The sequence below is a fragment of the Clarias gariepinus genome, chromosome 5 (assembly GCF_024256425.1).
Source record: "Clarias gariepinus isolate MV-2021 ecotype Netherlands chromosome 5, CGAR_prim_01v2, whole genome shotgun sequence".
NCBI lineage: Eukaryota > Metazoa > Chordata > Actinopteri > Siluriformes > Clariidae > Clarias > Clarias gariepinus.
In genome coordinates this window covers 18,100,119-18,126,261 of record NC_071104.1, presented here as the reverse complement: position 1 = coordinate 18,126,261, position 26,143 = coordinate 18,100,119, and the positions used below count along the sequence as shown (strand labels likewise).

The 26,143-nt window shown below is 38.3% G+C and overlaps 2 protein-coding genes and 1 long non-coding RNA gene across 4 annotated transcripts; 1 reads left to right on the top strand and 2 right to left on the bottom strand.

Moving 5' to 3' along the window:
• The first annotated feature begins 3,139 nt into the window (after nucleotides 1-3,139).
• On the top strand, nucleotides 3,140-5,169 carry LOC128524453 (uncharacterized). 2 transcript variants are annotated; one of them, XM_053497030.1, is made up of 3 exons: nucleotides 3,140-3,853; nucleotides 3,960-4,242; nucleotides 4,336-5,169. In XM_053497030.1, exons 1-3 carry the CDS (start codon nucleotides 3,531-3,533, stop codon nucleotides 4,978-4,980), a joined length of 1,251 nt encoding a protein of 416 aa, XP_053353005.1. In that variant the 5' UTR covers nucleotides 3,140-3,530; the 3' UTR covers nucleotides 4,981-5,169. The 2 variants fall into 2 exon arrangements, with proteins under 2 accessions (XP_053353005.1, XP_053353004.1); XM_053497029.1 differs by having other exon boundaries at nucleotides 3,960-5,169.
• A 7,192-nt stretch (nucleotides 5,170-12,361) lies between these two features.
• Nucleotides 12,362-25,010, bottom strand: LOC128524587 (uncharacterized). Its single transcript, XR_008360546.1, has 3 exons — nucleotides 24,935-25,010; nucleotides 16,015-16,301; nucleotides 12,362-13,806 (listed from the first exon to the last, which is right to left on the bottom strand). It is a non-coding gene; the product is annotated as an uncharacterized LOC128524587 (long non-coding RNA).
• On the bottom strand, nucleotides 19,269-21,244 carry sox1a (SRY-box transcription factor 1a). The gene has a single exon (XM_053497220.1). The coding sequence runs from the start codon at nucleotides 20,935-20,937 to the stop codon at nucleotides 19,900-19,902; it is 1,038 nt and encodes a 345-aa protein (XP_053353195.1). The 5' UTR covers nucleotides 20,938-21,244; the 3' UTR covers nucleotides 19,269-19,899.
• Nucleotides 25,011-26,143: the final 1,133 nt, after the last annotated feature.

Sequence of the window (26,143 nt, the reverse complement as noted above, 5' to 3'; positions counted from 1 at the left end):
AGTTCAATAATTACACAGCGTATACGGTTACAGCGGCCATGTTTGATATGAGTTTATCTGAGCTGTCTGTCAGGCAATTAAGGTCAGCGTTCAGCATTCTCCCAATAGCACAGTCACAGCCCCAGCAAGCAAGGGAGCGGATCAAAACCAACACAGATCAAATTAGGTCACTCAGTCTCAGTTTCCACTCCAGCCCCCTCCCCAGCATGACAACACACAATGGCTCTGATGAACCTTGTCCTAAATGACTCTTCACCCTGTCTGACCTTTACATTTAGCACACATATTGCCTGGTCAGTCTTGAAAAAATAAAAACCAAGTCTAAAGGTAATTGAAATACTCTTTATCATTTCACAGAGGGTTTTGCGCTGTTTTCAAGACATTTCCTTCACTGTGACCAGCCAACTGATTACTCAGGCAAATAGTTATGTAACGCATATTGTTTAAGCTGTAACCAGTATTAGTGATGTTATTTTTTTTCAGATAATTAAAACCTGGTTATTGTATTGAACAACGCGGCGACACCTAGGTGTGGGACAAATACACAGTCAAAATGACTAAAACACTTTACTTTATCTAGGGAGGAGCGTACATCGGGCAGGTCAGAGCTGTAAACAACTGAGCGTTTAGACAATGAAGACTAACATGAGAAGAAGATTCACTCCATGGATAGCCATAGCATGGCGGTTTCACTGTGTAAGGACTCACACCTGATACTTTGTAAACATGGCGCTTTGTGTGCATGTGTGCGTAGCTCATGTGTGATACGTGACATGCTATACTGAACCACAGATTAACTGTTTGACACCATAATAGCATGGTTATACAGTCATCTTTTTTTAAACAAGCATGTTCTTCCTTCTCATTTATTCGCTTTTGTTTTTTTTTAGCCACTAGTGCTGAAATAGAAGAGGTTAAAAGCTCAATTTCCAAAATAAAGTTTTAACATTGTGAATACATGCAGAGAATGCATTTGAAAAACCTAAATTTTTACTTGGGAGTTAAAAAGGAACCTTTAATAAGGAACTTTTAATGGCAAAAATGTGTAGCTACATTTTGTATTAGAATGAATTCAGGAAAGATATACAACGATTTTTTTTTTCATAATTGAAACAGTCAAAAAGTTTCAGTGCCCTAAAAAGAAAACTTTAAAGGTTCTTTTTGCATTGTACTATGTACTTTGTATTTTAAGGCTTTGCTTACTCGTTTACCTAAATACAATTTTTTAGCAATCAATCAGCTATTCAATTTCCTCTTGTTCTGTTATTCACTCAAGTGATTTACTATCAGATTCTTTACTCACCTGTGGCTAGATTCTCCTGCATTCAGATTGGTTTATAACATAGCAATGTATGTGGACAATAACGCACAATATATGCGTGTAATCGAGTGACTATTTGCTACAAATCATAAGTCTCCTGAATGATGACCACCTTTGCTTGAGACCCAAAGACTTGAATGAAGACTTCACAGCCATGATCTCATTCTCCCCTTTATTGTAATTTCACAGATCTAGAACTTTGTGTTGAACTCTGTTAGGAATTAGGCAGAAAGAGATTAGCTCAAAGCGGAGGATGAACAATCACACCCTTCCACTTCCACACATTTAGAGTTCTGAGAAAATCTACAACCTGAATTATAATTTATTAAATAGGGGAGCATGCAGGGAGCATGTTGAAAGCAAAGTTAATATTCGGAAAATAATAGACTTAAAAGCAAATGTCACCTCATGGGCCATGAGCACATGGTGTGAAGCTTAAATGAGGCTTGATTGCACAAGGCAGTTTGCATCTCAGCATAGTGCTCAATTAAGCCGAGCGATTAGCACTGCCTCTGACTTGTCCAGTTCTATGTCATGTCATAAGTCTTGGAGTGTGGCCTCATAGCAGGAGTCTGATTTGACCAAAGACCTGGGCAGCAGCTTATATTACTAATGAGGCCTTCCACATTCAGTGCTTCACATATATGACTAATGGGGCCTTCGATATTCAGTAAGACCTTAGACCTGCAGGCAACTACTGAGAGCTGCAATGAACACAAGCTATCAACAGCGCAACTCAGACCACTTTACGCCATTTACTCCACATGAGTCTTTCCTGCTTCGCTTTTAAATATAACTTAAAAGGACATTCCTTAATGAGAGTCCATACCTGGAAGCACCATGTCATCTGAATGAATACTGGTGTAAGTATTGTGATTCTAATTAGGAGATCTGGTTTCTGGGACCAGTTTTCAAGCAGGTTAAATTTTGGGCATAATTATTCTATGACTGTCACAATTATATGTAAGACCAGTAGACCTTTCTTTGTTTTTCAACGTAGATAACAAGCTATTATATTGAAGTTCTGAGATCATAGGTGTTGATCCATAATTTTTATTTTACCATATCATGACATTTACTTAATGTCACATGTGCTCTTATTTCCAACAGGCTCTCCGACATTAACTGAAGTCAATACATTCTACAGTAGCTGCACATGCAAAAACCAGTGCTACACATCTTTCCTTTTTCATACTACTGTGTGTGTGTGTGTGTGTGTGCATGTGTGTGTGTGAAACTTGTGTGAAATGTCTCTAAATGTGTGTGCACATTGCTGAGAGTGAAGCAGTGTGCACTGCATCTCCTTCAAACGTCTTCCCAGTCAATGGCAAAAACAAAGGTCAGGACTTTGGAAATGTCACTCAGTCTTTGGCTTGGCACTTAGAGGGCCAAGGGAACCTGGGGGGGGGTTTGGCCTGGCTGCAGGTTCCGGGGGGACGGAATAATGTGTTGCGCAGTGGCTGCTGCTTCCTCTTCCCCTGGTGGCTGGGGGCAGGCAGCGAGGCGCAGTGGGGGCTCATTGTTCCGCTGCCTTTTCCATCAGCTGCCAGAAGGGTAGGGGGCCTGACTAAATGGGCACTCTAAAATAGAGCACAGCCGGGAGGGAGCCCTCCCAAGTATATAAAGTACACCTAGAAAGTGTGGAGATAAATTTTCAGCCCTGGTATTTAACCATACATATGACACATATATAGCATTTGAAGCAGTCATGTTTTATTCCCATTTCACACCTATGCTACTGACTCCAAAAAGACCACTTTAAAAATGCTGCATATTATCACAGTGTAGTTTGTGCCTATTTTTTATCTTACAGTTTTTTCTGATTGCTTAAACAGTAATAATGATTCCTGTAGCACAATTTCTAAAATTATTAATAGTTGTAGAAAAACTATTCACTGAGTTTGCAAAATTAAAAGCACAAACACTGCTTTGCACACAGTTTGCACTTTTATAACACACAATTTGCAAATGTATAAATACAATCTAATCCACAGCACTCCTTTTGCAGAACTGTAAACACAACTCAGTACTTTACACACAATTTCCAAATTATCAGAACACTCCTAGTAAAACTATACACATTTATGGACATTTTTTACACTTTTTGTGTAACTGTTTGACCACACTGCACATGTGAAAACAGTTTTATATAATTAGTTCACTTTGCAATCAGCTTGAGCACTATAAATAAGCCACAGGTAAGCTTTCAATGTGGAGAACAATGGAGGGCAGACTGAGAAGAGTGAGAATTAGAGGAGGGCGAGGAAGAGGAAGAGGACGAGGACGTGAAGGAGCAGGTGGAAGAGGAGGAGGACAAAGACTAGGAGGTGAATTTAGAGGAAGAGGACAAGGAGGTGAAGAGGAAGGAGGAAGGATAAGAAGAATCAGAATTCCTGATGACATCAGAGCAACAATAGTAGACCATGTAATCAACCATGGAATGACCCTAAGGGAAGCTGGCCAACGGGTTCAGCCTAACCTCAGCCGCTACACTGTAGCAAGTATCATAAGGACATTTCGAAATGAGAATCGGTTAGTACAGTTACTTCATACTACAGTAAGTTTTCTAGTAGCACCATACCCTAATGAAAAACAATACAGTACTTGACATGTAAAAACTGAATTTGTTACTTTACAGAGTTGCTAGAAATCCAGCATCTGGGGGCAGACAAAGAATGTTCACTGAAGAACAAGAGACTCATATAGTCAATATGGTGTTGGCCAATAATTCCATTAGGCTGCGAGAAATACAGCAGCGCATAATAGAGGATACCATCACATTCCAAAACATAAACAACGTGAGCATCTCTGCATTATCTCGTGTACTGGCACGAAATAGAATAAGAATGAAACAAATTTACAGAGTCCCTTTTGAAAGAAACAGTGAGCGCATAAAACAACTGCGATATGAATATGTTCAGGTAAGCTATAATATCATTGGTACTGAATGTGGAAGTCCATCCTGTAGTGCTGTGTATGAACCTGCTGTGCTGCATTTGTTTTGTCTTTTCCAGAGAGTGATGGAGCTAGAGGCAGATGCCATGGGTCATGAACTGATTTATGTAGATGAGGCAGGTTTTAACCTAACTAAAACAAGGAGACGTGGCAGGAACCTTATTGGACAACGTGCTATAATCAATGTGCCAGGACAGCGTGGTGGTAATATAACTATGTGTGCAGCTATGAGTCAAAATGGTGTTGTGCACCATCATGCAATCCTGGGCCCATATAACACTGCACACATTATTACATTCCTGGATACCCTATATCATACACTCACTAATGTTCAGAGAGCAGAGCAGATGAGATATGTTATCATATGGGACAATGTTAGCTTCCATAGGGCTGCTTTGGTCCGCAACTGGTTCACAGATCACCAACTCTTTACTGTACTAAACCTCCCCCCATATTCTCCATTCCTGAATCCAATCGAAGAATTCTTCTCTGCCTGGCGCTGGAAGGTCTATGACCGTCATCCCCATCAGCGCATGGCTCTTTTACAGGCAATGGAAGAGGCATGTGAGGATATTGACCAGGCATCATGTCAGGCCTGGATACGGCACTCAAGAAGATATTTTCCACGGTGCCTTGGACAAGAAGACATTGCTTGTGATGTCGATGAAATTCTGTGGCCGGACCCAGAAAGACGACATGATTGATATTTTTTCTCTCTCTCTCTTTCAGTGAAATTGTATGTTTTTTTGTGCTTCGTTTTGATATGTATGAATAAACATTCATACTTACAGTAAGTAAAATTTGAATCCTTGTGTGTTTGTATGACAAAATTATGTCAAAAGTATTACTTCAAATTCACCTACCTTGTGCACAGAGAAAGCAAAAGCCAGATGTGTTTTTTATTTATACCATCAGTGTGTAGTGTGTGGTAAAAATACCATTTTTACAAAGGTTTGTAGAGTTAAACAAGATGTATACTCTTTTGCAAGAGAACTAAAATGTTTTGATAATTGGGTGAAAGGTTTTCTTATTTGTGTGTAGAGTTTTGCAAAAATAGCCAATAGTTACAAAAAATGTGCTTAAGCAATCAGAAAAAACTGTAATATAGTAATGGTAAATAAAAAAAATGTAAGCAAATATTTCATTAGCAGATAGCAAACTATTATCTAAACTGTACTATTATCTATTAAACTGAGTTCTTAACGTTAACCTAGAGCCATGTTAGCAGTGATGTATATATGGACTTACATTTAATTTTTTGTTCTACACATAGTAAATCTAGCATAAATACAGACATAGCAGGGTTTTAACAAATTTAAATACATAATAAGAAATTTCTGCAGTATGAGTTAGTTTTAAAGATGTTTTGTTTTATATTTTAGCAGAGTATTTGTTAGATAATACACATCCAGCAAAATTTTCTTTTATTATCTTTTAGTTTCTTCTATGTTATTCTAATGTTTTTTATGTATTATTTTAAGTTGCACAGCTTCATTTTTCTTTTTGTGAAACAGTGAGAGCACAATATATTTAAACTGAAGGTAATGCTATGCAGCACAAGGTAAAGTTAGACTAAAGTAGGTGGCTACATGTTTGCTAGTTGTCTCATATTTTTAATAGATAACCCATCTATCTTGTTTTTTGAGCTTTTTTTTCCTGTAATATTCCGGACTGTTCCACTATTGTGCTAATTTTGCTAAATGTGCATCAATTTTGTTTTATTTGTTTTGTTATGTTGTGTTTGTCTTATGTGAACTAAAATGAAATGAATACTGAGAAGGTGGGGACTGATTGCTGATCAGATGATTATTTCAGGACAAGTAGCTGAAACAGAGCCATGTTTGTAGCTGGCCTGTGGGTGATGAAGGCAAGAAGGGGAAAAGGAGGAGCTATGGCCCTGAGCACACCTGAGCTTGCATTACCTGCCGTCTCTCAAGCAACATACTGAGAGCGTGGAAACCTGAGCGCAGTCATGGGAGGAAATCTGGCTGTCTGTCAAGTGCCTTTGTTTGTGGTTCTACGAACAGGTCAGATTGGGTTTCCCTGCACATGAAACAGAGCACCTAACCACAGACACAGCAGAGCAGCAAACACAGCGCCTACAGTATCTGTCAATATATGTCAATAACAAAAACCACAATAAGAGCTGTTCCCGAACAAAATATAACTGTTTATAACAAATACAAAACAATAATGCCTGCAGATTTTTGTGTCCCATCAAAAAACACTAGAAACTGGCAGTCACATATATATTTTTATTTTTAATAAAACAAATAAAAAAGAAAAAAAATTATGGTAAAATCCCAGCCAAGTCAAACTGAAGTAGAACCCAAAGAAAGACAGCAGATATTCTGTGGATTTTGTTCAGATTCTGTAAAGTTAAATAAAGGTAAACTTAAAACCCTACAAATAACTTTATCTTTCAGAAAAGAAAACCATCATATTTTTCATTTAAAAAAAAAAACATTTAGAAGACAAATGACCAAAATGAATGCTAGCATAACATCAATAAGCTGATATAGTCATTTCAATTTACATCTTCATTCAGGACTACAACTATAACTACAATGATAAATTTATAAGCAAGCTCTGGCAGAAAAAAAATAGAGCACAGCCGAAAGTGGTGAAAAATTTAAAACGTCCTTAAAAAAAAAAAAAAAAAAAAACCTGTGTAAATCCATAGAAAGATTTTTACAGATTCGATCACATCACATATAAATTGTCACATTGTCTTTCTACAAGTCACTCAGGTGTATATTTTAATTTACACTTTTATATAATATTTTGGGTGAAATGAAAGTATCAAGTGCACTCCCTTGATATGTCGGAGTGAAATGATAATTTATCATTGTGGGCCCTAACCGCATCTTAGCCTTTTACTGTTCTAATGAAAATGTGACAGAAAATCTTAGTGATTATTAGGGAACAACATTAAAGATATTTCCTGGATTTTTTTAAACCAAAAAAGTGGTTTGTTGAAAGCGGTTGGATGGGGGAGTTTGGAACATACTGCATGTGTACACTTAAATAAACAGTTCAAAATAAAGAGGAGAGTGTGGGTTTATATCTGATGTAATAGGCAGAAATGTTTAAAAGCTACTGCCACATGTGAGAAAAACTCATTGCCATATATTTGCACCTTTTCCCATCTCTCACTCTCCGAGGTCTTGTTTATACAACATGTTATTGTGGTTTGCCTTCTTCTTTCCTTTTTCTTTTCCTTCTTCCCTCTCCTCTTTGTCTTTTTCTTGCTTGAGGGAAATCTACAAGACTGCCAGCAACAGTTAATCCCCTTCCAAAGCACCTTAACTATGCTGGGAATTCTGTGGATGCTAAAGAAAACAACAGGAACAGCCATGCACTTAACACTGGCTTACTCTGGCAGGGGTGTCTCTGTCTTCAAACACTGTGCCTTTTTAATAAGTAGTTCAAAACAATCTGCTGTTGTGTGATAACTGTGTGTCTCTTGAGAGAGTGGGGAGAGGGGCCATGCTGAGTTCAACAGCAGCACCTCTATAATCCCATTACAGCAGTTCACCTGAGATTACACAGCCTTGAGTGGAAACAAGACCTTACCTTACAGTCTGCATAGAAAACACAATGACACTCAAAAAATTACATAACTACTTTCATGATCAAATACTGCCTATCTTTTGATGATAGTAATTTTGCAAATAAAAAGATAGCGTGTACGCTTATGTGAGAGAGCCCTCTTATATTTAAAGGTAATCTCTCCTGTCTGCTTCTTCCTATTGTATTAGGATGGTACTGTTCATAGACATTTAGCAGACATCCTCACGGTGACACTTTCCAGAAACACAAAATTAACCACTCTTTTTTTATTACATTAATTCTTTATTCACAGGAACCATTTATGCTACTTCAATATGATGGTGGAAAACAACAATAAAATAATGTCTTAAATCCTAGTGTAAATAATATGCAAATAAATTTGTTAGTTCTGGGATTCAGCAATGATTGATATAAAATAATTACCCTAGCCTTAAGCAACAGTCTCTTCGGATAAAGATATATAGAAGTGCAGTGCAAACATACTGTATGTTCATAATTAATTCATTGAAAGATTAGTGTAGATTTTCAGTTTGAGCTGAGTGTTATTTAATTCAGTTTTATCCATACTCAGAAAATTGCCACCTTGAATCTTTACAAACATTCTCAATGGCTTTAGATACTTGAATTACACATCTTTACCTAGAGATAGAAGAGACTTTGTAAACTACATAAAAAAATCCCTGAACAATATAAAAACAAGGTCTCAGCAGTAGTTCTGGCAATCAGCAAAATCAATCAAATAAGAAAATGACATGATCTTTTTTTTATAATGTGATTACATATTCCTTAAGAGCACCAGCTTTATATTTATTATTCCGTTCATACACTTCTTACGTTATTCTTCTTAAAGAATGCAAGACACATCTTCCCTCAAAAATATAACGATTAGTCAAGACAGTTATTTTGAAATCAATAAGTTGTCATTAGCACACCTAAATGTAGATTGAGTTCTTGAAAAGGATGGTGAGCTCAGGTGGAGTTTCAATGCACTGTTCATTATGCCTGAATGGTGACCTTCAGGAGTGCACATCTCTGTAATCATCCTTCACTCTCCGTCTCTCTTGCTAAATGCTAACTGGATCTTTTCAAAGCAGCCACTGAAAGGCAAAATTGTACTATTGAAGAAGTTTATTAGAAATTGATTTACTCCTTTCAAGTAATGTAGCAGACAGAAGACTTCAAAAACTTCCATGGACATGAGACAATCTCAGTTGAGCTGTATTCATGCTCATGGACATGCTTAAAGATGGAGACACCTTAGGAAACCAATGAAGGGGAAACCAGGGTCAGTATTAGTGATGCCTTAGTGACACACACACTTATGGGTGAATATGTTTTCAACCTGGCGTTAATAGAGTTGGTATAAGTGATGAAATAGTAGGGCAATAGAACCCCTGTGTGTTACAACAGAATAGCACGTTGTTTCTGTCTCTTGGAGACAGCAAAATATGCTAAGGACAGTTTCAACATTTATCAAATTTATTATATTGAAGAAATTGACAGCACTTTATTGATGTTAATATAGGCATAATTTACATTTTCCCTTTAGAAATAAAGATAATGTAAACCTCTACTTACATAATGTTGTAAACTCTACAGAAAAATTCATGTGGCACATGGAACAGCAAAACTGCAAATTAATTTGGTTGCAAGAAGTGGAGAGAACAATTCTTTAAACACTTTTTCATGTACCCATGGCAACAAGTGTATGAGTGTCAGCCCAGTTTAGAGTTTCATTTTCACTGCCCAACTCTAAAGCTATTTTCGTGTTGCAAAATCTGTTAGTCACATAAAACATTTTTTATTTTTCATTTTAACCTCTACTTTATTGTAGGCTATGGTTTTCTTGATAGGTTTGGCATATTGTCTAAATATAAGACTGTATTGTTCATAATGATCCATTACTAAGGAAATTTTTTAAAGAAGTTTGGATTCCAATGGCTTTATTTGTTAAAAAAAAAAAAAAAAACCTTTTTCATTAGTAAATATTTGTCTGTTATGATATTGATGCTTTTTCTTCTTTTTTTCTGCATGTCACTACTGACCTGTCAAAATGATATATTGCCATTATATGCCATTATCAATAGATGATAACAAATAAAGCAAAATTCAGCATCATATTAAACAATTCTGAAGAACTAAATACGCCCAATGAACACAAAGATATTTCAAGATAGAACAAAAACAGCAACAATTACATATTGCAATTCATATACACTAGCTGCAAGCATTAGCTACAGTTAAACATTTTTTCCAAAGAAAATGTGGGTAATAGAAATGGGCTTAATTGTAATGGATGCAGATAACATGTTTGTCTAGTTTGCATGTACAATTCACTAATTTCCATATGGGTGAATTTTCTCCCCTTTACTTGTAAATTCTCTCCAGCACTGTTATATGTCACCTTAGGGGTGAGGTGAATTGTATCTGTTATTGTGAGGGATGATTCTTTACATGTAATTGACTAACTGTATTAGTGATGTAAACTGCATTTGTAGCGGATGTTTTGTTTGGTTTAATTGGTGTGTGTGTGTGCGTGTGTGTTTTTTAAAGCAAAAAGACACACACACACACACACACACACACACACACAGTGTGTGTGTGTCTTACAGTGCTAAGTCTTCATGTGTTTCCTTCAGGTGGTAAGGACGCTGTAGAGTGAAAAAGAGTTGAAAAGTTTTACCAGGTGGTGTTCACTTACAGACTGTAGTGACTTCATGTGGTTGAATGAAGTTTACTTTGTCATTGTATAAGCAACTTGACCTTAAGCTGGAGATTGGCCTTTGAAGAGTTGCAGTAATTGACCAAGTAATTGACCAAGACGAACTATGTAGCATATTATGGCAGATTCTGTCTGACTACTGTCTGGAGGACTGGCATCTTTCTGTGAAGGGATTGTAAAGGCAAGCTGGCCATCAAATCTTATCCCAGGATTCTAAGATAAATTTGTGTTTGAAAAATCTTCTTTAAAAAATGACAGCACACTCACAAAAAGCACAAAAGTGAAACATAAATAAATAAATAAGTGCTAGAATTGTCAATAAGAAAGCATTCAAGTAGAACATTTATAAAGGTAAGAACCTTAAGTATCTGAAAAGAAAAATCCTTGAAGAACCTTTTTGTTTATTTAGTATGTGAAGGATGATAACTGAATACATCACAGACACCAACAATTCTCTCTAAAAATATTTGGTATATTAAGACTAGCATCTCTTTCTCTTTAGCTTTCAGTGAGATAAATTTCTGCACTCCATTACTAACCTGATAGGTGCAAATCATGTCAATTAGCTTTCTAAAGGCCTGTGTTTGCAGATCACACACTGTAAGTGAGGTCAAAGGTCAGCATTGGTGAGAGCTATCAGTGACACCCAGAGGAAACAAGCTGGCTGTTTCTATCATCACCTCCTGACCTCTCATTTACCTAATCTCTACAGACAATAATCACATATCACAAGGATAGCACCAGGCCAATGTTTGCAGGCGTATGTGAGACAGATTTAAGACTGTGTTACATTATTGAATTGTGTTTATATTTGGTGTGCATAAGAAGTATGAAGTGCAGTATACAGTTTCTAAGGCGGCCAGCAGGATAAGCCTTTCTGTAATCGATGTTATTTGTTCGTTGTTTGCCTCTGTACGGATTGGCAGTTGCTCTTTGACCCTAAAGAGAAATACTGCCCCATTAGCAGTTCAGGCACCAGAAGAGCAAAACAGGTCTAAACGATATCACACTATCACATCTATTTGTCACATCTATCTATGGTGACTCTTGCTGACACCAACATTACTCCTCTCCTTTCTTGTCCTCTGCACATCAGCAATACTGGATCAATGAGCTGAAGTTGAAAAAAAAAAAGTCCACAGAAATAGTGTCAGTATTATTGAGGCAGAATATGTAACATTTACTTTTACACAAAAAAAGTAGAATAAAGCTAAAACATACTATATGTGACAATGGAATTGGGAGCATTTGTTTTATGGAATGGCGGGCAGAATTTAGAAAACGCCAAGGCTATTTACGTCAATAGTATGAAAACAATTCCCGTACTGCAGAAAAATAATCACTGGTATACACACTATTAACCTAATTTGTATTATTCCATTTAGTCTTGTCCACGTAGTGACAGGTAGACACTGCACATCTCAGACATTTTTGTAAAAAACTTGGTTCATAAAAAGGCCTCATTAGGTAAAACCTGATAGACTCTCACTCATTTTAATATCATAACTTTAATATGTTTCAACATTGCAGGCACGTACTAAATAAGAAAACAAGCTAAAAGTCTGGATGTTTTATAATTTAAGCTTGAAAGAGTTAAACAGTATTTCAGAAGTGTAACTGAATCCTATCCTAAATGTTCATAGCAAGAGTTGGAACTAACAGTTAAAATCTAATGTAAGCTTACAAATCTAATATACTATAATGCAATAGAATTGTATTTAATATTTTGCATTTACATTTACAAACTATTAATGACCAGAAAAACAGGAAACAAGTATATGACCCAGCTATTTTAGGCCCAATTTAAATGTTGAAATGCCTACAGATTTTTAAATATCTGCTACTTTATAATATTCACCATCATAAAACCATTGCCATATTTTTTTTTACTACGTGTATGTTAAACTGCATTATCCTGTCATGACATAATATTATTCCTTAAAAATCTTTAGAATTATTAAAGGAAATTATACACTGAAGGGTTTAATTATAAAGAAATCCAAATTGTATATTGCATTGTATATGCAAACAAAGAATAAAGGAAAAACAGTATTTTCTGTCTTGAAGCAAAAACCATTCACCTTGCATTAATGCTATGGCTGAGTCATGAATCTACAGACGTGCACACTTTCTCTGTGAAGTAAAACAATTACACTTGGTGCTAATGGACTAGCCACCTATAGTCGACACATGCTCCTTCACTTGAACATAGAGACTGTGAGGATGATTACTGGTCTGATTTGCTTCAGAGTAAAGCTGTCTCTCAAAGCGTTTTTGAATCCAAGAGGAAAGTGCCCAGCCGAGCTAACGATTCTTTGTGTATGAGCCCAAGGAGTCCCTCCATACATAAGACCTGAAACAATTATGCAGGAAACTACTTATTACACACAGCATGAGTGTGGCCCTCACTGGGAGTTGGCTACTGCAAACCATATCCTATTCTCTCTCTCTCTCTCTCTCTCTCTCTTACACACAAGCACACACACACACACACACACACACACACACACACACACACACTTGTTGCTCAACTAATCCCTTGTGTATTTTTCAAATGTCCAAATGTACTTCTCAAATATGTAATATTTCCAAAGCGCATTATAGTATGTACCCCACCATGATCTACATTCTTCCATAAATAAATGATATATTCTAAAAAATTTACTCTTGGCACACAAATGCATGGAGGGTTAGCCGAGATATTCTTAGTATCAGCTAAAATACCAGCAAATTATTCAAACATTTTTAGCATTTCTGATTATTATCCGACAAATTTATGAACTAGTAGTGTATAAGTTTTTTTAGCATAAAGACTTTTAAAGAAGGGATAATATAAAGGAAGAAAAAGGGATATATGAGAAAGGGAGAGAGAGAGGGGGAGAGAGAGACATTGAGAGAGAGAGAGAGAGAGAGAGAGAGAGAGCTACAGGAGACAAAATGGGACAAAGATAAGCTGTAAAGTAAGAATACCTAGTTCCTTGAAAACAGGGCATAAAGTACCCTCCCATTACAATGTCATTTCATCCCAGCACAGTCTTTAAGTAATAACTCTCAGTGGGGTGTGCCATTATCACCCCAACCCCTCTGCCCTCCATCCGGCACACTGTCTTTCGAAGCAGGTGCTCCTGTTGTCATCAACTGTCCACGCAGACTCCACTTCCCCTCTGCAACATCCCTTCTTGCAGTCTGTGTGCTTCACTATTCCACCTTCCATCCACTCCTCCTTTTAAGAGAACTCACAAAGATTGACACCACAAAATCAATAATCAATCCATGAACATCAAATTCTTTGTTGTGGTTTCTCTATAACTATCTTGCTCTTTCAGATGTAAAAGCACAACACAATCATACACAAAGTTTATCCCCATCAGAGAATACAGAGGCACACCACAGCAAACAATTCAAAAAAAGATTGTGGACCCCTGCTGAGAAGAAGTTTACCTCATGTGATGGGTCAAACTACCTACAAGGCAAAGCATTTACAACTGCCATTTGGACTGTTGATAGATCACACCAATTGCTTATTTTTCTTTTATTTCAAATAAAACTGCATCAATTGGGAAAAAAGCCCAGCCTATTCTTGCATCATTAAGTAAAGCTATTGGTGTTCAATATTTTAACCATCTACAGAGCATTTCTAATACTGTTTTGACATCTAACATGGGAGGTGAAAACGTTGTAATGGTATAACAGCAATTTAAAGAAAAAGTACAAGAGCTATTCCAATAAAACAGTTTATGCAGTACATAAACTCTGTGTCTAATGCACTTTGACAGTGTCTAATGCACTTTGGCCACCCTAATACATGCATTTGATATAGCTACATGGAACGTGTCCGTTAGGAAACCAAACCATATTATATTAATTCGCAGGTTGAAAGGTAAACAAATATCCTACAAAAATACATTTCACATAAGCGCTGACACTAAACTCACCGCCAGACGTTTTTATTTTATTTTATTGTTGCCAGTGGTGCTTTGTTTAGACTTCTCTGATTCGAGCTTTGGGACGTGGCGTGTGCTGTGCTGGGAGTAGTAGTTTATTGCGCTTGTCATTTCAGAACTAGGACAGCTCCTCAGAAGCGGATGAAATCACATCGCGCGCGTTTGTGACTTGAATTTGTCTTTCTTTAAGACCTGCACATTATGAACTGTTCCGGTTCACATGGCGAGAAACACAGAAAATAAGTACCGCAGTTGGATGGAGAAAGTGTATAAAGAACAGCGGCACTGCAATGCAGCTGCTCTGACTTCTGAAAATCTCCGCAAAATCGGGATCAGTATTCGCCATTTAATTCAATTAGCATAGTCGGTCGCGCCTGAATAACGAGCCTGGTCGCTTTTGTCCCCTCATCACCCGAGGACGGTGGGGGTGACAGCACCCAGGTGATGCCAAAGTTACAATAGATTAACGGCATTTCTTTTTTGGTGGAAGGCATGAATGCGCAAGCACGCATAGAGACCCGGGAAGCAATGAGATCCATGCACAATTGAATTATTATCACAAGTTATATATTATTTATAAAGAAAATCGCCAATGGTCTACTGGTCTGCAGCTTTTGTATGGAGGTAGAAAAGTAGGCTATAATCCATTTTGCTGTCTTTTGAACATTAGACTCATTTATGACCCTATAAAGGATGTGATTTAAACTCGACGTATAAATTGGGGTTTTGCGACTTGTCAAAACATAATCTAAACGGACTACATAAGACCCATGTGTGTGCAAAACCGTCGGCCAAACTCTGTTACAGAAATGAGGCGTATATTAGAAACGGGTTTGCTGGAGCTACAGATATTGTACAGTTCAAGAACAGGAGCTTATTATGATCACAGTTAACATTGTTAATCAAGGAAAATGCAAACAGGGCGTCATGTGTGAGAATTACGTTAGGAAGTTGTGAATGAGAACGTTCAGATGCAGTAAATGAGGGAAGCGGGCAGATGCGGCTGATTATCACTGCCGGCTGTAGTGTTACCGTAATGAGCGAGCAGACCGACTGTTCGGGTGCTGATTAGCGGCCCTTAGGGAGCCTCTGTTTTTCTTGAGTAATTGATAGTTAGACTCCGCTTTAATTAAATAGGCTGCCTGGTCCACTGATGTCATATTTTGTGGAGCTGAGGGAATAACAGAGAATGGATTAAGCAAAGAGACTGCGCTTTTCTTTATGATTCTGTGTTAACCCCCGACACTGCAACATAAGTTATTACATCATGAAATAGTTGACTGCAGCTTATGAAATTTACATATGCAATTTTTCATGTTCCAAAAATTTGTCACAATGATGTATACCACGGCATACAAGAGAATAGGTTTTAATGAGGACAGAATAGGGTCTTAAAATGTACATGAACATCGATAATAAGGGTGTTACTTATAAGTTCCCCTGTGCAATTGGACGGGACGGCATTTGAAGAGGTGACGTTTTTTCCTTAGCGTACTCACTTGTTTCCCACCAAATTCCCGGGACACTTTGGCTTTTTGTGTGGTCCCCCCGCCTTGCCCCGCTCTGGAGGGTTGCCCCCTATCTAACGCACACCTGTGTGACTGGCCTGCTTCCTTCACGAACTCGCTGGGGCTTGTAATCAGCTTTGTGAAGCTATTGAGGCCACGGCTCAGTGCAAACTTCCCAACCACACAGCGTGCTCGACCACTGAATGGCAGCGCAGCGTGGGGGCGCCTCTCCAATCTCTGGGCCTGCCAAATTCCTGCAGAGGCTCTCACAATCACCCCTACACAGACACAAAAAGAGTGAGAAGAAGAAGAAGAAGAAGAAGAAGACGTTTAGATGTGATCATAAAAATAACCAAAAAGATACGATCTTTGAGATAAAAGTTTATATTTTAAATTTGAGATAAAAGACACAATCAGTTGGTTTCTGGGGGAGATCAGGCTCAAGGGAAGTTCAATTTTGCCTGAGGTAGGCCTTAGTGCCTTACTGAGGTGTTTCCCAACATTGCCTATAAAGCCCGCTAATTGCAGACAAGATATAATTTAAATTGAACACTTCAAAGCTTAGCACATTAAGTCTGCCAGCCTCACACACATACAAGAGTACAATAATGCTAATTTTGGATTATACCACAAAATCTAAACAAAAATAAGCAAGAAATTCAGAAATAAAAACGTTAAACTAAGTTATGTGGTTTTAGGGGCGCATTGAACGCCAAGCCACATTTTGTGCATCTTAAAAGCCTGCTAGAGAGTCACAGGCTGCAGAAATTGCGGCGCAGCAGCATCTCTCCTCTTGGAAGGGTGCAGGATTAAGAGGCCGCAAGATTGTTAAACATGTCAACGTGTAATTGCACGATAAGGCCCTCGCGAGGAATTTATTGGCCCAGTTGCTATTTCTATTCCCCCCTAATCTCGTTCAGCACATTCGTTCCGTGCAATCTGTCTCCGTAATCTTCTGCGACAGAGCGGCGACCAATAGCGGCATACCGGCTTTTTTTGGTGAACGGAGAGAAATATGCAGAGGCGTGATAAAGTGATGCTAATTATCCCCATTTAGGACAGCGAGTGCGAGAGATCGGGGAGTGCACGAGAGAGAGAGAGAGAGAGAGAGAGAGAGAGGCGAATACGAGGAAGCAGCAGCCAAGGCTCTCCCAACGCAGAATATATCGGCGGTTACAAGATAAGGACATCGCGCCCTGAGACGATTTATTGGTTGGGGTTCACCGCTATAACCAGCAGCTTCACCACTTTGGCGCTCACTCCCAACCCCATCCTATTTTTTCCGCTCACCCGCCCCGCCGCTTTTGGCGGAGGAGTAAATTATTTTGGTGAAATTTACCAGAACCCTTTGGCTTTAACCTGGCAACGTGCCCTAAATCGCACCCCGCCTCCGTGCTTTCAGCTCTAATCCGTGTCGCTTTTGGGGGCACCAAAAATACAAAGAGCTGCAGAGAGGGCAGTCCCTCAGCTCTGCTACTCCAATACTCAGGCAAGTAAAAGTATAGGCCTATTAAAAAGCAGGATCACTCGGTCATCGTGACAACTCGTCATAAGAAACTGAATATTATATGTATATTTATTTAGTGAGAAGAAGAAGAACAATAAGAAATGTTACATTTTACACCATGTCCTTAATTGTGGAAAAGAGTCTGTTAGATAGTTATATGCTAAGCAAGTTCTAACAAACAATTTAGCCAAAATTATTTACCTACCATACACATTTAACCTTTAGTTTATTACATTATTTTTAATGTAGAATTAATTCTATGCTTTACAATTTTTTACAAATACCCATAAAAGTAGCCAACGCTAATGGTTGCTGTTTTTTGTTTTATTTATACATACAACGATCATTTAAATCCAGGAGATTATTTTATCCTTCAAACTGGGGTGTATGGGATGTGATGCTGAAACGTTTGAGGGTCTGACACTTGTTGCTGAACTTCCTCCGGAGTAACAGGGAAGCGATAATAGACTCTGACCTGCAGCGGACCCAGAGGTCAGGACACTTGCTATAGTTAATCTTACATCCCCTTACATACTTCATCCACATCGTTTCCGTGGTTTAACCCACGAAAATACAAGAGAATATCATGGACCACAACTCAGCACCTAAGCAATGTATTGTAGATGAGTGAATGCGAAAAATATTAATAAATTGGCCCGTCGGAACATCATGTTAGACGTATGTTATTTACAACCAAATATCAATAAAACTCATTATTACATGTAATTGAATGGGGGGGGGGGGGGTTCTAATAAGTTTTATAAGTGTCTTGGTGCTTCTTGGCCTTTAAACGAGGCAGTTTGGTTCAGATTATATAATTCGGACTAAGTTTGCAAACTCATACGCTTAAAGAAATAATTTGGAATCTGACAAGTCTGAGATGGAAACGGCATTTAGACATGTAAACATTTAGTCCAGCAAACGTTTAACTTTATTTGATTTATTTAAACTGATCGCAAGTTATTTAAACTGTGAAATGAAATTGTCGTAAACTGTTAGGGCTGTATTTACAAACATGTTTTTAATGTCACCTGTACATTATAAGACTTTAGACTTTTATTTATTATTATTTTTTTTAAATGTCCAGACCATTAGGGAAAAATTGTATCATTATTATAAAGATGCTTTTAGTCCCCATTTAAATGTTTAATATATTTTTTGCATTGTTTGTTGTATTGTTTTGTTGTTGTTGTTGTTGTTTTTGGACAAACGTCAGTCTTTAATAAATACGTTTTAAAAATATATATAAATGTTTTTTGTAGGGTAAAGTGAATGAGAGCAGATGTAATACAATTTAGTCACGTCAAGACGTTAGTTTTTCCTTCACATGAAGCAGATAAATAATAATCATCATCATCATCATCATAATAATAATAATAATAATAATAATAATAATAATAATTATTATTATTATTATTATTATTATTATTATTAAGTCATTTTAAAAGTAAGAAATATTCCCAAGTGAATTTCTCTTAAATGTCACACTACAGTAAATAACGTTTTTAATATATAAAGCCTGTGTTTATATATAGCTGTTGCATGTGTACGTTGGATTGAAGAACGACTAACGACTGAATTATAGGGTGCAATTAAAGGTGGTCCTTCACAATGAGGAGCAAATAGATGCACATTATTACCAATAAAGATAGGAGAGTTGGAGTAGAACAATCCCACAATGTCATTAACAAAATGACAAAACAACATCTTTTAGAACCATAGTAACATTCTTCCAAATTTTATTTAGACAATGAGTCAGCGCAAAGTGAGAACGCAAACTGGCAGCAATGCATTTCATAAATTATATACAGCAGCAGTTACGTGCCAGTCTTTTCAAATATTAAAACTTATTCACAATTTACAAGAAATGTTACAGCATATTTCAGATACATGGATTCACGTGTACAAATGTTTCAAATGTAATAGGGTATGCAAGAAACTCTTTAGAAATTTTCAGAAACATTTTTCAAGTTATCCACGTTATGCTAGATGTTATCATATTAACTTAAAAATGAATTTGCACAAATAAATAATGTGAACAAAAATACTTCAGTGAAGATGACCATCGCTGGATTTATTTTTTTTTTTTGGCATGGCCAGGAAAAAATGTCAAATTATAATTCATGAACAGTATAATTTATTAAAAATAAAATAAAATAAAACAGACAAACAAAGAAACAAGAAAAAAATTACTCTAACTGACATATCATCGGCTCTCCCTCGGTATGAACACCGAAATGATAGCTATTTTAATCTTAATTTACAAGGACATCTTAAAACATTCTGTACAAAAGTAGTTAAATGGCCATCGAAAAGAGGTCAATATTTGGTGGTGTGTCTGATTTCCCCCCTCCCTTCCTTCAAGAATTTCAAATGTGCGTGAGCGGGACAGTCCCATTTACTCCGGCCGTCGTGTTCTGATAGTGTTGCGGTAAAGCGTGTAGTCTGCTCTGAACGGACGGCTCTCCGGACTCACCAGCCGGTAAATACATGCTTATCATCTCCCTCAAGTCTCCCTGGCAGGGGCCTCTGGAGTGCGTGCTAACTGGAGGACTTACGTTCGGCTCGGACTTGACCAACGAGCTCAGCGTGCCGATGGCGGCCGACGACGCAACACCTGCGTTTTGGTGCTGGGAATAGGAAATCCCTCCATAGCCGGGCGGCGACGCGCTCATGTAACTCTGTGAACTGGATATGGGGCTGTACTGCAGAGCGCTCATGTCGTAGCGGTGCATTGGCTGCGGGTTGTGCGGATGATGGTGGTGGGCATGAGGGTGGTGGTGGTGGTGTGCCCCGCTGCCCGGGTGCTGCCCGTAGGCGAGCTGCGCCTCCTGCATCATAGCAGCAGCGGCGGCGGCGGCAGCGACTTGGCCCGAATACGCGCCGTTTGCCCAACCGTTCATATGCGAGTAACCGGCGCCGGCTGAGCCTCCGTGACCCCCAGGGCTTTCTAACCTTTGGCCTACTCCGGCTGCGCTCATACCCACCCCGAGCCCAACTCCCGCGCCCGCGCCCGCTCCGCCGAGCAGACCTCCAGCAAGAGAGTACTTGTCCTTTTTAAGCAGCGTCTTGGTTTTGCGCCTCGGTCGGTATTTGTAATCCGGATGCTCTTTCATGTGCATGGCACGCAGCCTTTTTGCCTCATCGATGAAGGGTCGCTTTTCAGCTTCTGACATCACCTTCCACTCTGCGCCGAGTCTCTTACTGATCTCAGAGTTGTGCATTTTAGGATTTTCCTGAGCCATTTTCCGGCGCTGGCCGCGGGACCACACCATAAAAGCATTCATAGGGCGTTTGACGCGCTCTTGGTTGGCTTTGCTCCCCGTGTTCGGACCTGTCTGCCCCAGGTTCGTATTGGTCTGAGGTCCCGGGGAGTGCAAGTCCGTCTCCATCATCATGCTATACATTCAAGTGGTTTTAAAGGCTTCTTAACCAAAACAAAAAAGCATTAACTTTCGGCGTTGGTCCGCCAGAGCAGGTGCACCGCAAGCAAGTGAAGGAGAACTCCGGAATGAAGTGGAATTTAATCCGAACAGTGTCTGTGAGTTTGAAGTTCTGGCGTTTTTTTTTAATCTTCCCGCAGCCTGTTTTGTCTTGTCACCAACAGCCGTTTTACATCCACGTTAATTGAAAGCGCATTGGAGCTACTTTCCCTAGTGGAGCTGAGGAGTTAGTTAAAGTGGCGGCCATATGACGGGTTTTGACAGCGATTAAACCGAGCCAGCGGCCAATGGCGTGCAAGAACGGGAGCGATTTGCATGGTGATCGGTGCAGTGACGTAGGAACGAGGACAGACCTAGTAGGCGGGGAGCAGCAGGGGTCAACCACGCCCCTCTAACGGAAACCAGAGAGCGGGAGACCCTGACAAATTATTGCCAGTTGATTTATTTTCACCCAATACATTAATAGTAGAAAAATAAATTCCCTCAAACATTATATCACCAAAAAAAAATGTGTTTAAGTGGAAATAAAATGTAAGATCTCTAAAATAAATAATTTGCAATAACACAATTTCTCGCTCTTCCAGTTTCTTGGAAAGAAAGGAAAAAGTTCAGAACTAATTTAATGGTCTATTGAATATGAAAATATTTACAGCTGTAATACACAAAATATGTAAAACTCATCTCTCTACATGAGAATTATTAGAGAATCTCTCTACATATCTCTCTAATTTCACTGGGTCGCTAATTAGAGAATGATTAAGAAAAACCATAATTTCTAATAAGTTGTTGTTGTTAGTCTTTCGGCTGCTAATAAGTAATCTATTTTATTCAGTAAATACGCTTGACCTCTATACACGTATTCAAAACAGGACACAATATGCTTAACTGCATCCCACAAGCACCACACACTTAGCTTGCCTATTGGCATACATTCGGTCTAAATTTACAAGAAATAGCCTGGATGTTTAGAAAATGCGTTTAGTCAAAAGCTGAATCTGATTCCCACAGATGTTTGAAAAGAGTCTTAGTGCCGTCTGCTGGCAGTTCAGTGTTTGGAAAATGTCATGGTTCCGAAAGACAGTATCATCGGAGAAGGTGCTATATACACATATATGACATTTTTCCTCGGTTTATTATTTGCAGCGCAGGTCAGAGCGAGGTTTATTTTAAGACCTAGCGCATATTACAATCTACTGGCAAAGGAAAATCTCACACTGTGCACAACGCAGCACATGTATAATTCGAATTTCACAGCTGACCTGCCCTGAAAACACCAATCAGCCCCTAATTGAAGGCAAAACAAAAATATTCCTGCCCCGCTGCGCTGCTAACGATGCCAAGCTGTATGGCTTTTAATTGGTTAATACCGATGTGCATGAAAAAAAGAGTCTTTAAACGTGAATCACACACTAAATTGTGTAATTGTGCTTAAGCATATGTCAGTGGAAAATATCATATCTGTCAATGGTGTGAGCCGTGATCATTTAAATTACAGGTGAGAAGAATGATAAGTATAAAGAATATATATTTTTTCTCAGTTTTCCATGATAATATGAAACGACACCTGTGGAAAATGATACAGAGTTATAGCATTGTCTAAATATTTTATATTGCGATATTCTATACAGAATATCGCTAATAATACAGAATGGGGGTATTTTAAAAAATACGTTGCGCTCTAAAGGATATATTACATTATAGACTTAGGTTTATATATTAAAACATAGGAAAGGGAAACACAGCAGTTCCCTTAAACACGGAACCTTAATTCCAAAATGTTTAATTTAATATTTTTTTTCTATCTGTTTTCGAGTTTTTACATATCGCCCAACTTTAATAATAAGTCTATTTTAATGTATTTGCATTTTATCAACTAAACCCAGCCAGACAGCGATGGCCGAAATAACATAAGCTACCTCGCTGTGGCATACTAACTACTACTACTACTCTACTACAAATAATAATAATAATAATAATAATAATAAATAGTGAGTACAGTGTCTATTATTATTATTATTATTATTATTATTATTATTATGGCTGCAGGATTATTATGTCTGCAGGATTTTTAAAATCTTTTTGTTTGTTGTTGTGGTATTATTAATAAAGTCAAACCAAACCTGACGTTAACAGTCATTAATTTAAATTTTTTTCTTTACTTAAAATGTTTTTAGAAAACTGCTTAACGAGGGATTAGTAAGATTAGACGTTTTCGTTTCGCTTGGATTAAAGTCAATTGAAACACACCGTAACCCTCGTGGGACACATTTACTTTGTGCTTGTTATTTTTTGTCCCTGGCTGCGCGCTTTGGAGAAGTGCAGATTGAGCACGCGGGGGAGAGGGAACGGCGGTGGTGCGCGCGCGAGTGCAGGGGTCACAGCAGTTCCCCTAAACAAACAGCATTGACCCTCATAATTGTTCAAGTGTTCTTATTTGCTGGATTAAGATGGATGCGCTCTCTGTTTGGAAACACAAAGAAGTACAGATCCTATAATGGCACTATCCAAATTAATAAGCTGCCTTAGACTTATACTTTATTCTCATGGCAAGTAAATAATAATAATAATAATAATAATAATAATAATAATCTATGAGCTAGAGCATATTTGCACGAAATAATGCGTGGACTAAAACTAAATATAGACTCGAGTTTTTATTCTAGAGGAGAATTATTACCCCTCAGTCTACCATCTCCCTCCCATTGCTAAACCTCTCCCCAAAGTGGAGAGTCTCTTGAACTTGTGAGCAGGCAGTTTAGCATCACCATCTGACAGGTGTTAGCGGTCGCGCGCCTCACAAAACATAATTACGTTGTAGGGAGAGTGGAAGGGGAAAAATAGCTTGGGAGAGGAGGTTTGGATATCAGATATCAGAGATATCAGAGCCAAACCCAGAACTGCCCCAAAACACAAATTTTCATTACATTAGTAAAAAATTCTAATAAAACCAATCGATTCTCAAACTGTCTCTCAAAATGTCGTGTGTGACCATGTTTCTGTGGAGAATATTTTCCGCTTGATTTAACTATTAGGACACGTGAGCGGAAGAATATCAATATGGCTTATAAATATAAATAAGCATGGTTAAAAGTAACATGGCAGTAAAGTACATAGTAGGCTCTTGTTTTATTAATAACTCTGGTTGTGGGTGAGTAATTAATATTTAACCTAAATCTAATGTTGTTTAACATATTTTGCATTTATTCTGCATACAGGTACAAGATCTTGTCTCTATTTCTTTCATAAACAACTTGGTTCTTAACAGAGGGCAATGTTAGTCTAGCGTTTATTGATCACGGACTTCCAGGGCTGTTAGTGAATGAAAATGTATTTATTTACTTACTTATTTATTTATATATCAAATACACACTTCGATGAAACCATGCAACCCAAACACACCTACCTAACGTCCTGCCGCATACATGGACTCGAACTTTGACTTTAAACTTTGACACTATAACTGATAAAACAAAAGTCATTTAGAGTATCCTTATACAATGTTCTATTCGAATTCTGTTCAATTTTATTTTTATCTTATTGCCTACTGAGTAAATATGTTACTCTTGTAGATTTTGGGGTGATTAATCACGCTTTCCTCCGGCGCGCAGCATCGCTGATAGAATAGCATTAGAAATACACGGCAAATGTAAAATTTATTATTTATTCGATTTACCCAAAGACATCTGAGCGTGTACATCTAAGTCTAAATATAACCTTGAAGATTAGCCTAAGTCATTTTAAACCCCGGCTGAGTTAAGGGTAAATGTGGTCAGATCCAGCGAACGGGAAATGCCAGGTTATGGCCACGAGATTAAATATTTAACACATAACGCGACTTCATCTAAATAAAAAAATACCCGATTTTCGTTTTATTTCTGCTGTCTTCAACCAACCCGTTTTAGCAGCATTTTTCTTTCTTAAAAGAATCTGAATCATTACATTTCAGCTCAAGCAAACTTACGCGAGTTCCACCGTTCCCGTTTTGCAGTGCTGGAAAATTGTTGCTCGTGACTATCGCTCCATCCCTCTTTAAAAAAAAAACTAGTTTAGTGCGCCAAAGCTGCGCGAGCTCGCGTCTCCCCATCCATCCCACCACTCACTACACACTGAGCAGAGAAGCAAGAAAATGAAATTTATTATAGACTCGAAAGACAATTTCAAGTCATTGTTTCTCTCGGCAAAAGGGCTCCTTCTTACATAATGAAGCGCCTTTTGTGTGGCGCGAAACAATGGCAAACAAGTATTCTAATAAATAGCCACTTTTTTGTTCCCTCTCGAGGATGAATGGAGTCGAGCAGTTGGGTTTGAAAGCAGCTGCGGCGCGCGCAGGAGACGCTTGGGGGCGGAGCCTCGACGCGCGGCCACTCTCCTCTATGGAAACGGACTTAAAGAGCGGAAGCAGCACCGGCAGCAGCATGTCCACAGCCCTGATCGCCCTCAAAAGTCTATCAGCTACTAGAAGGCTCCAAAGAGCACTACACAAATTGGATAAAAGAATCCCTAAACAGACATTCTTTCATTTACTAGGCGCTCACAATACAGCACTTATGCGTATAGGCTCATTTGGACAATAAAAAGGAAATGTCTCAGAGTGTGTCTCTGAAAAAGCTCAATAATAACCTCTCCTCTAAACTGGAAAATGAGGGGCGCATCATCCAATTTCTCGCTTGTAGCCCTCTACAAAAGTACGTCAATAGACAGTACATTCAAGGTTCATTACAGACCAGAAATACTGGGTATATAACCAACTACTAACTGACACATTAAAGTTGAGTAAATCAGAAAAATTCTTTACCATTATAATCTTGGACATGATATGGGCCTGACCCTACAGCTAACACAAAACATGCATTAGATATAGCTTGTCTGTTTTTAAATGTTTTGAAAACCTTCTTTTGGACCACAGTACACAAATGTTACAGTCAATGTGCCTAAACCCACAGAACATCTTGCTATCCAGGTGACTTTTTCTCTGATTGGCCATCAGAGTTTATTTTTATGATTATTATTATCATTACTACTACTATTCTCTTTAAGCATGCTGGCGTAGTGGTTAGCACCACGGCCACGCACCTCCTGGTCGAGGATTTAAATCCTGCCTCAGGTATGAGTGTATATAGTTTGCATTTGGAATGTCCCCATAGTTAGTGGCTTTCCTCCAGGTACTCTG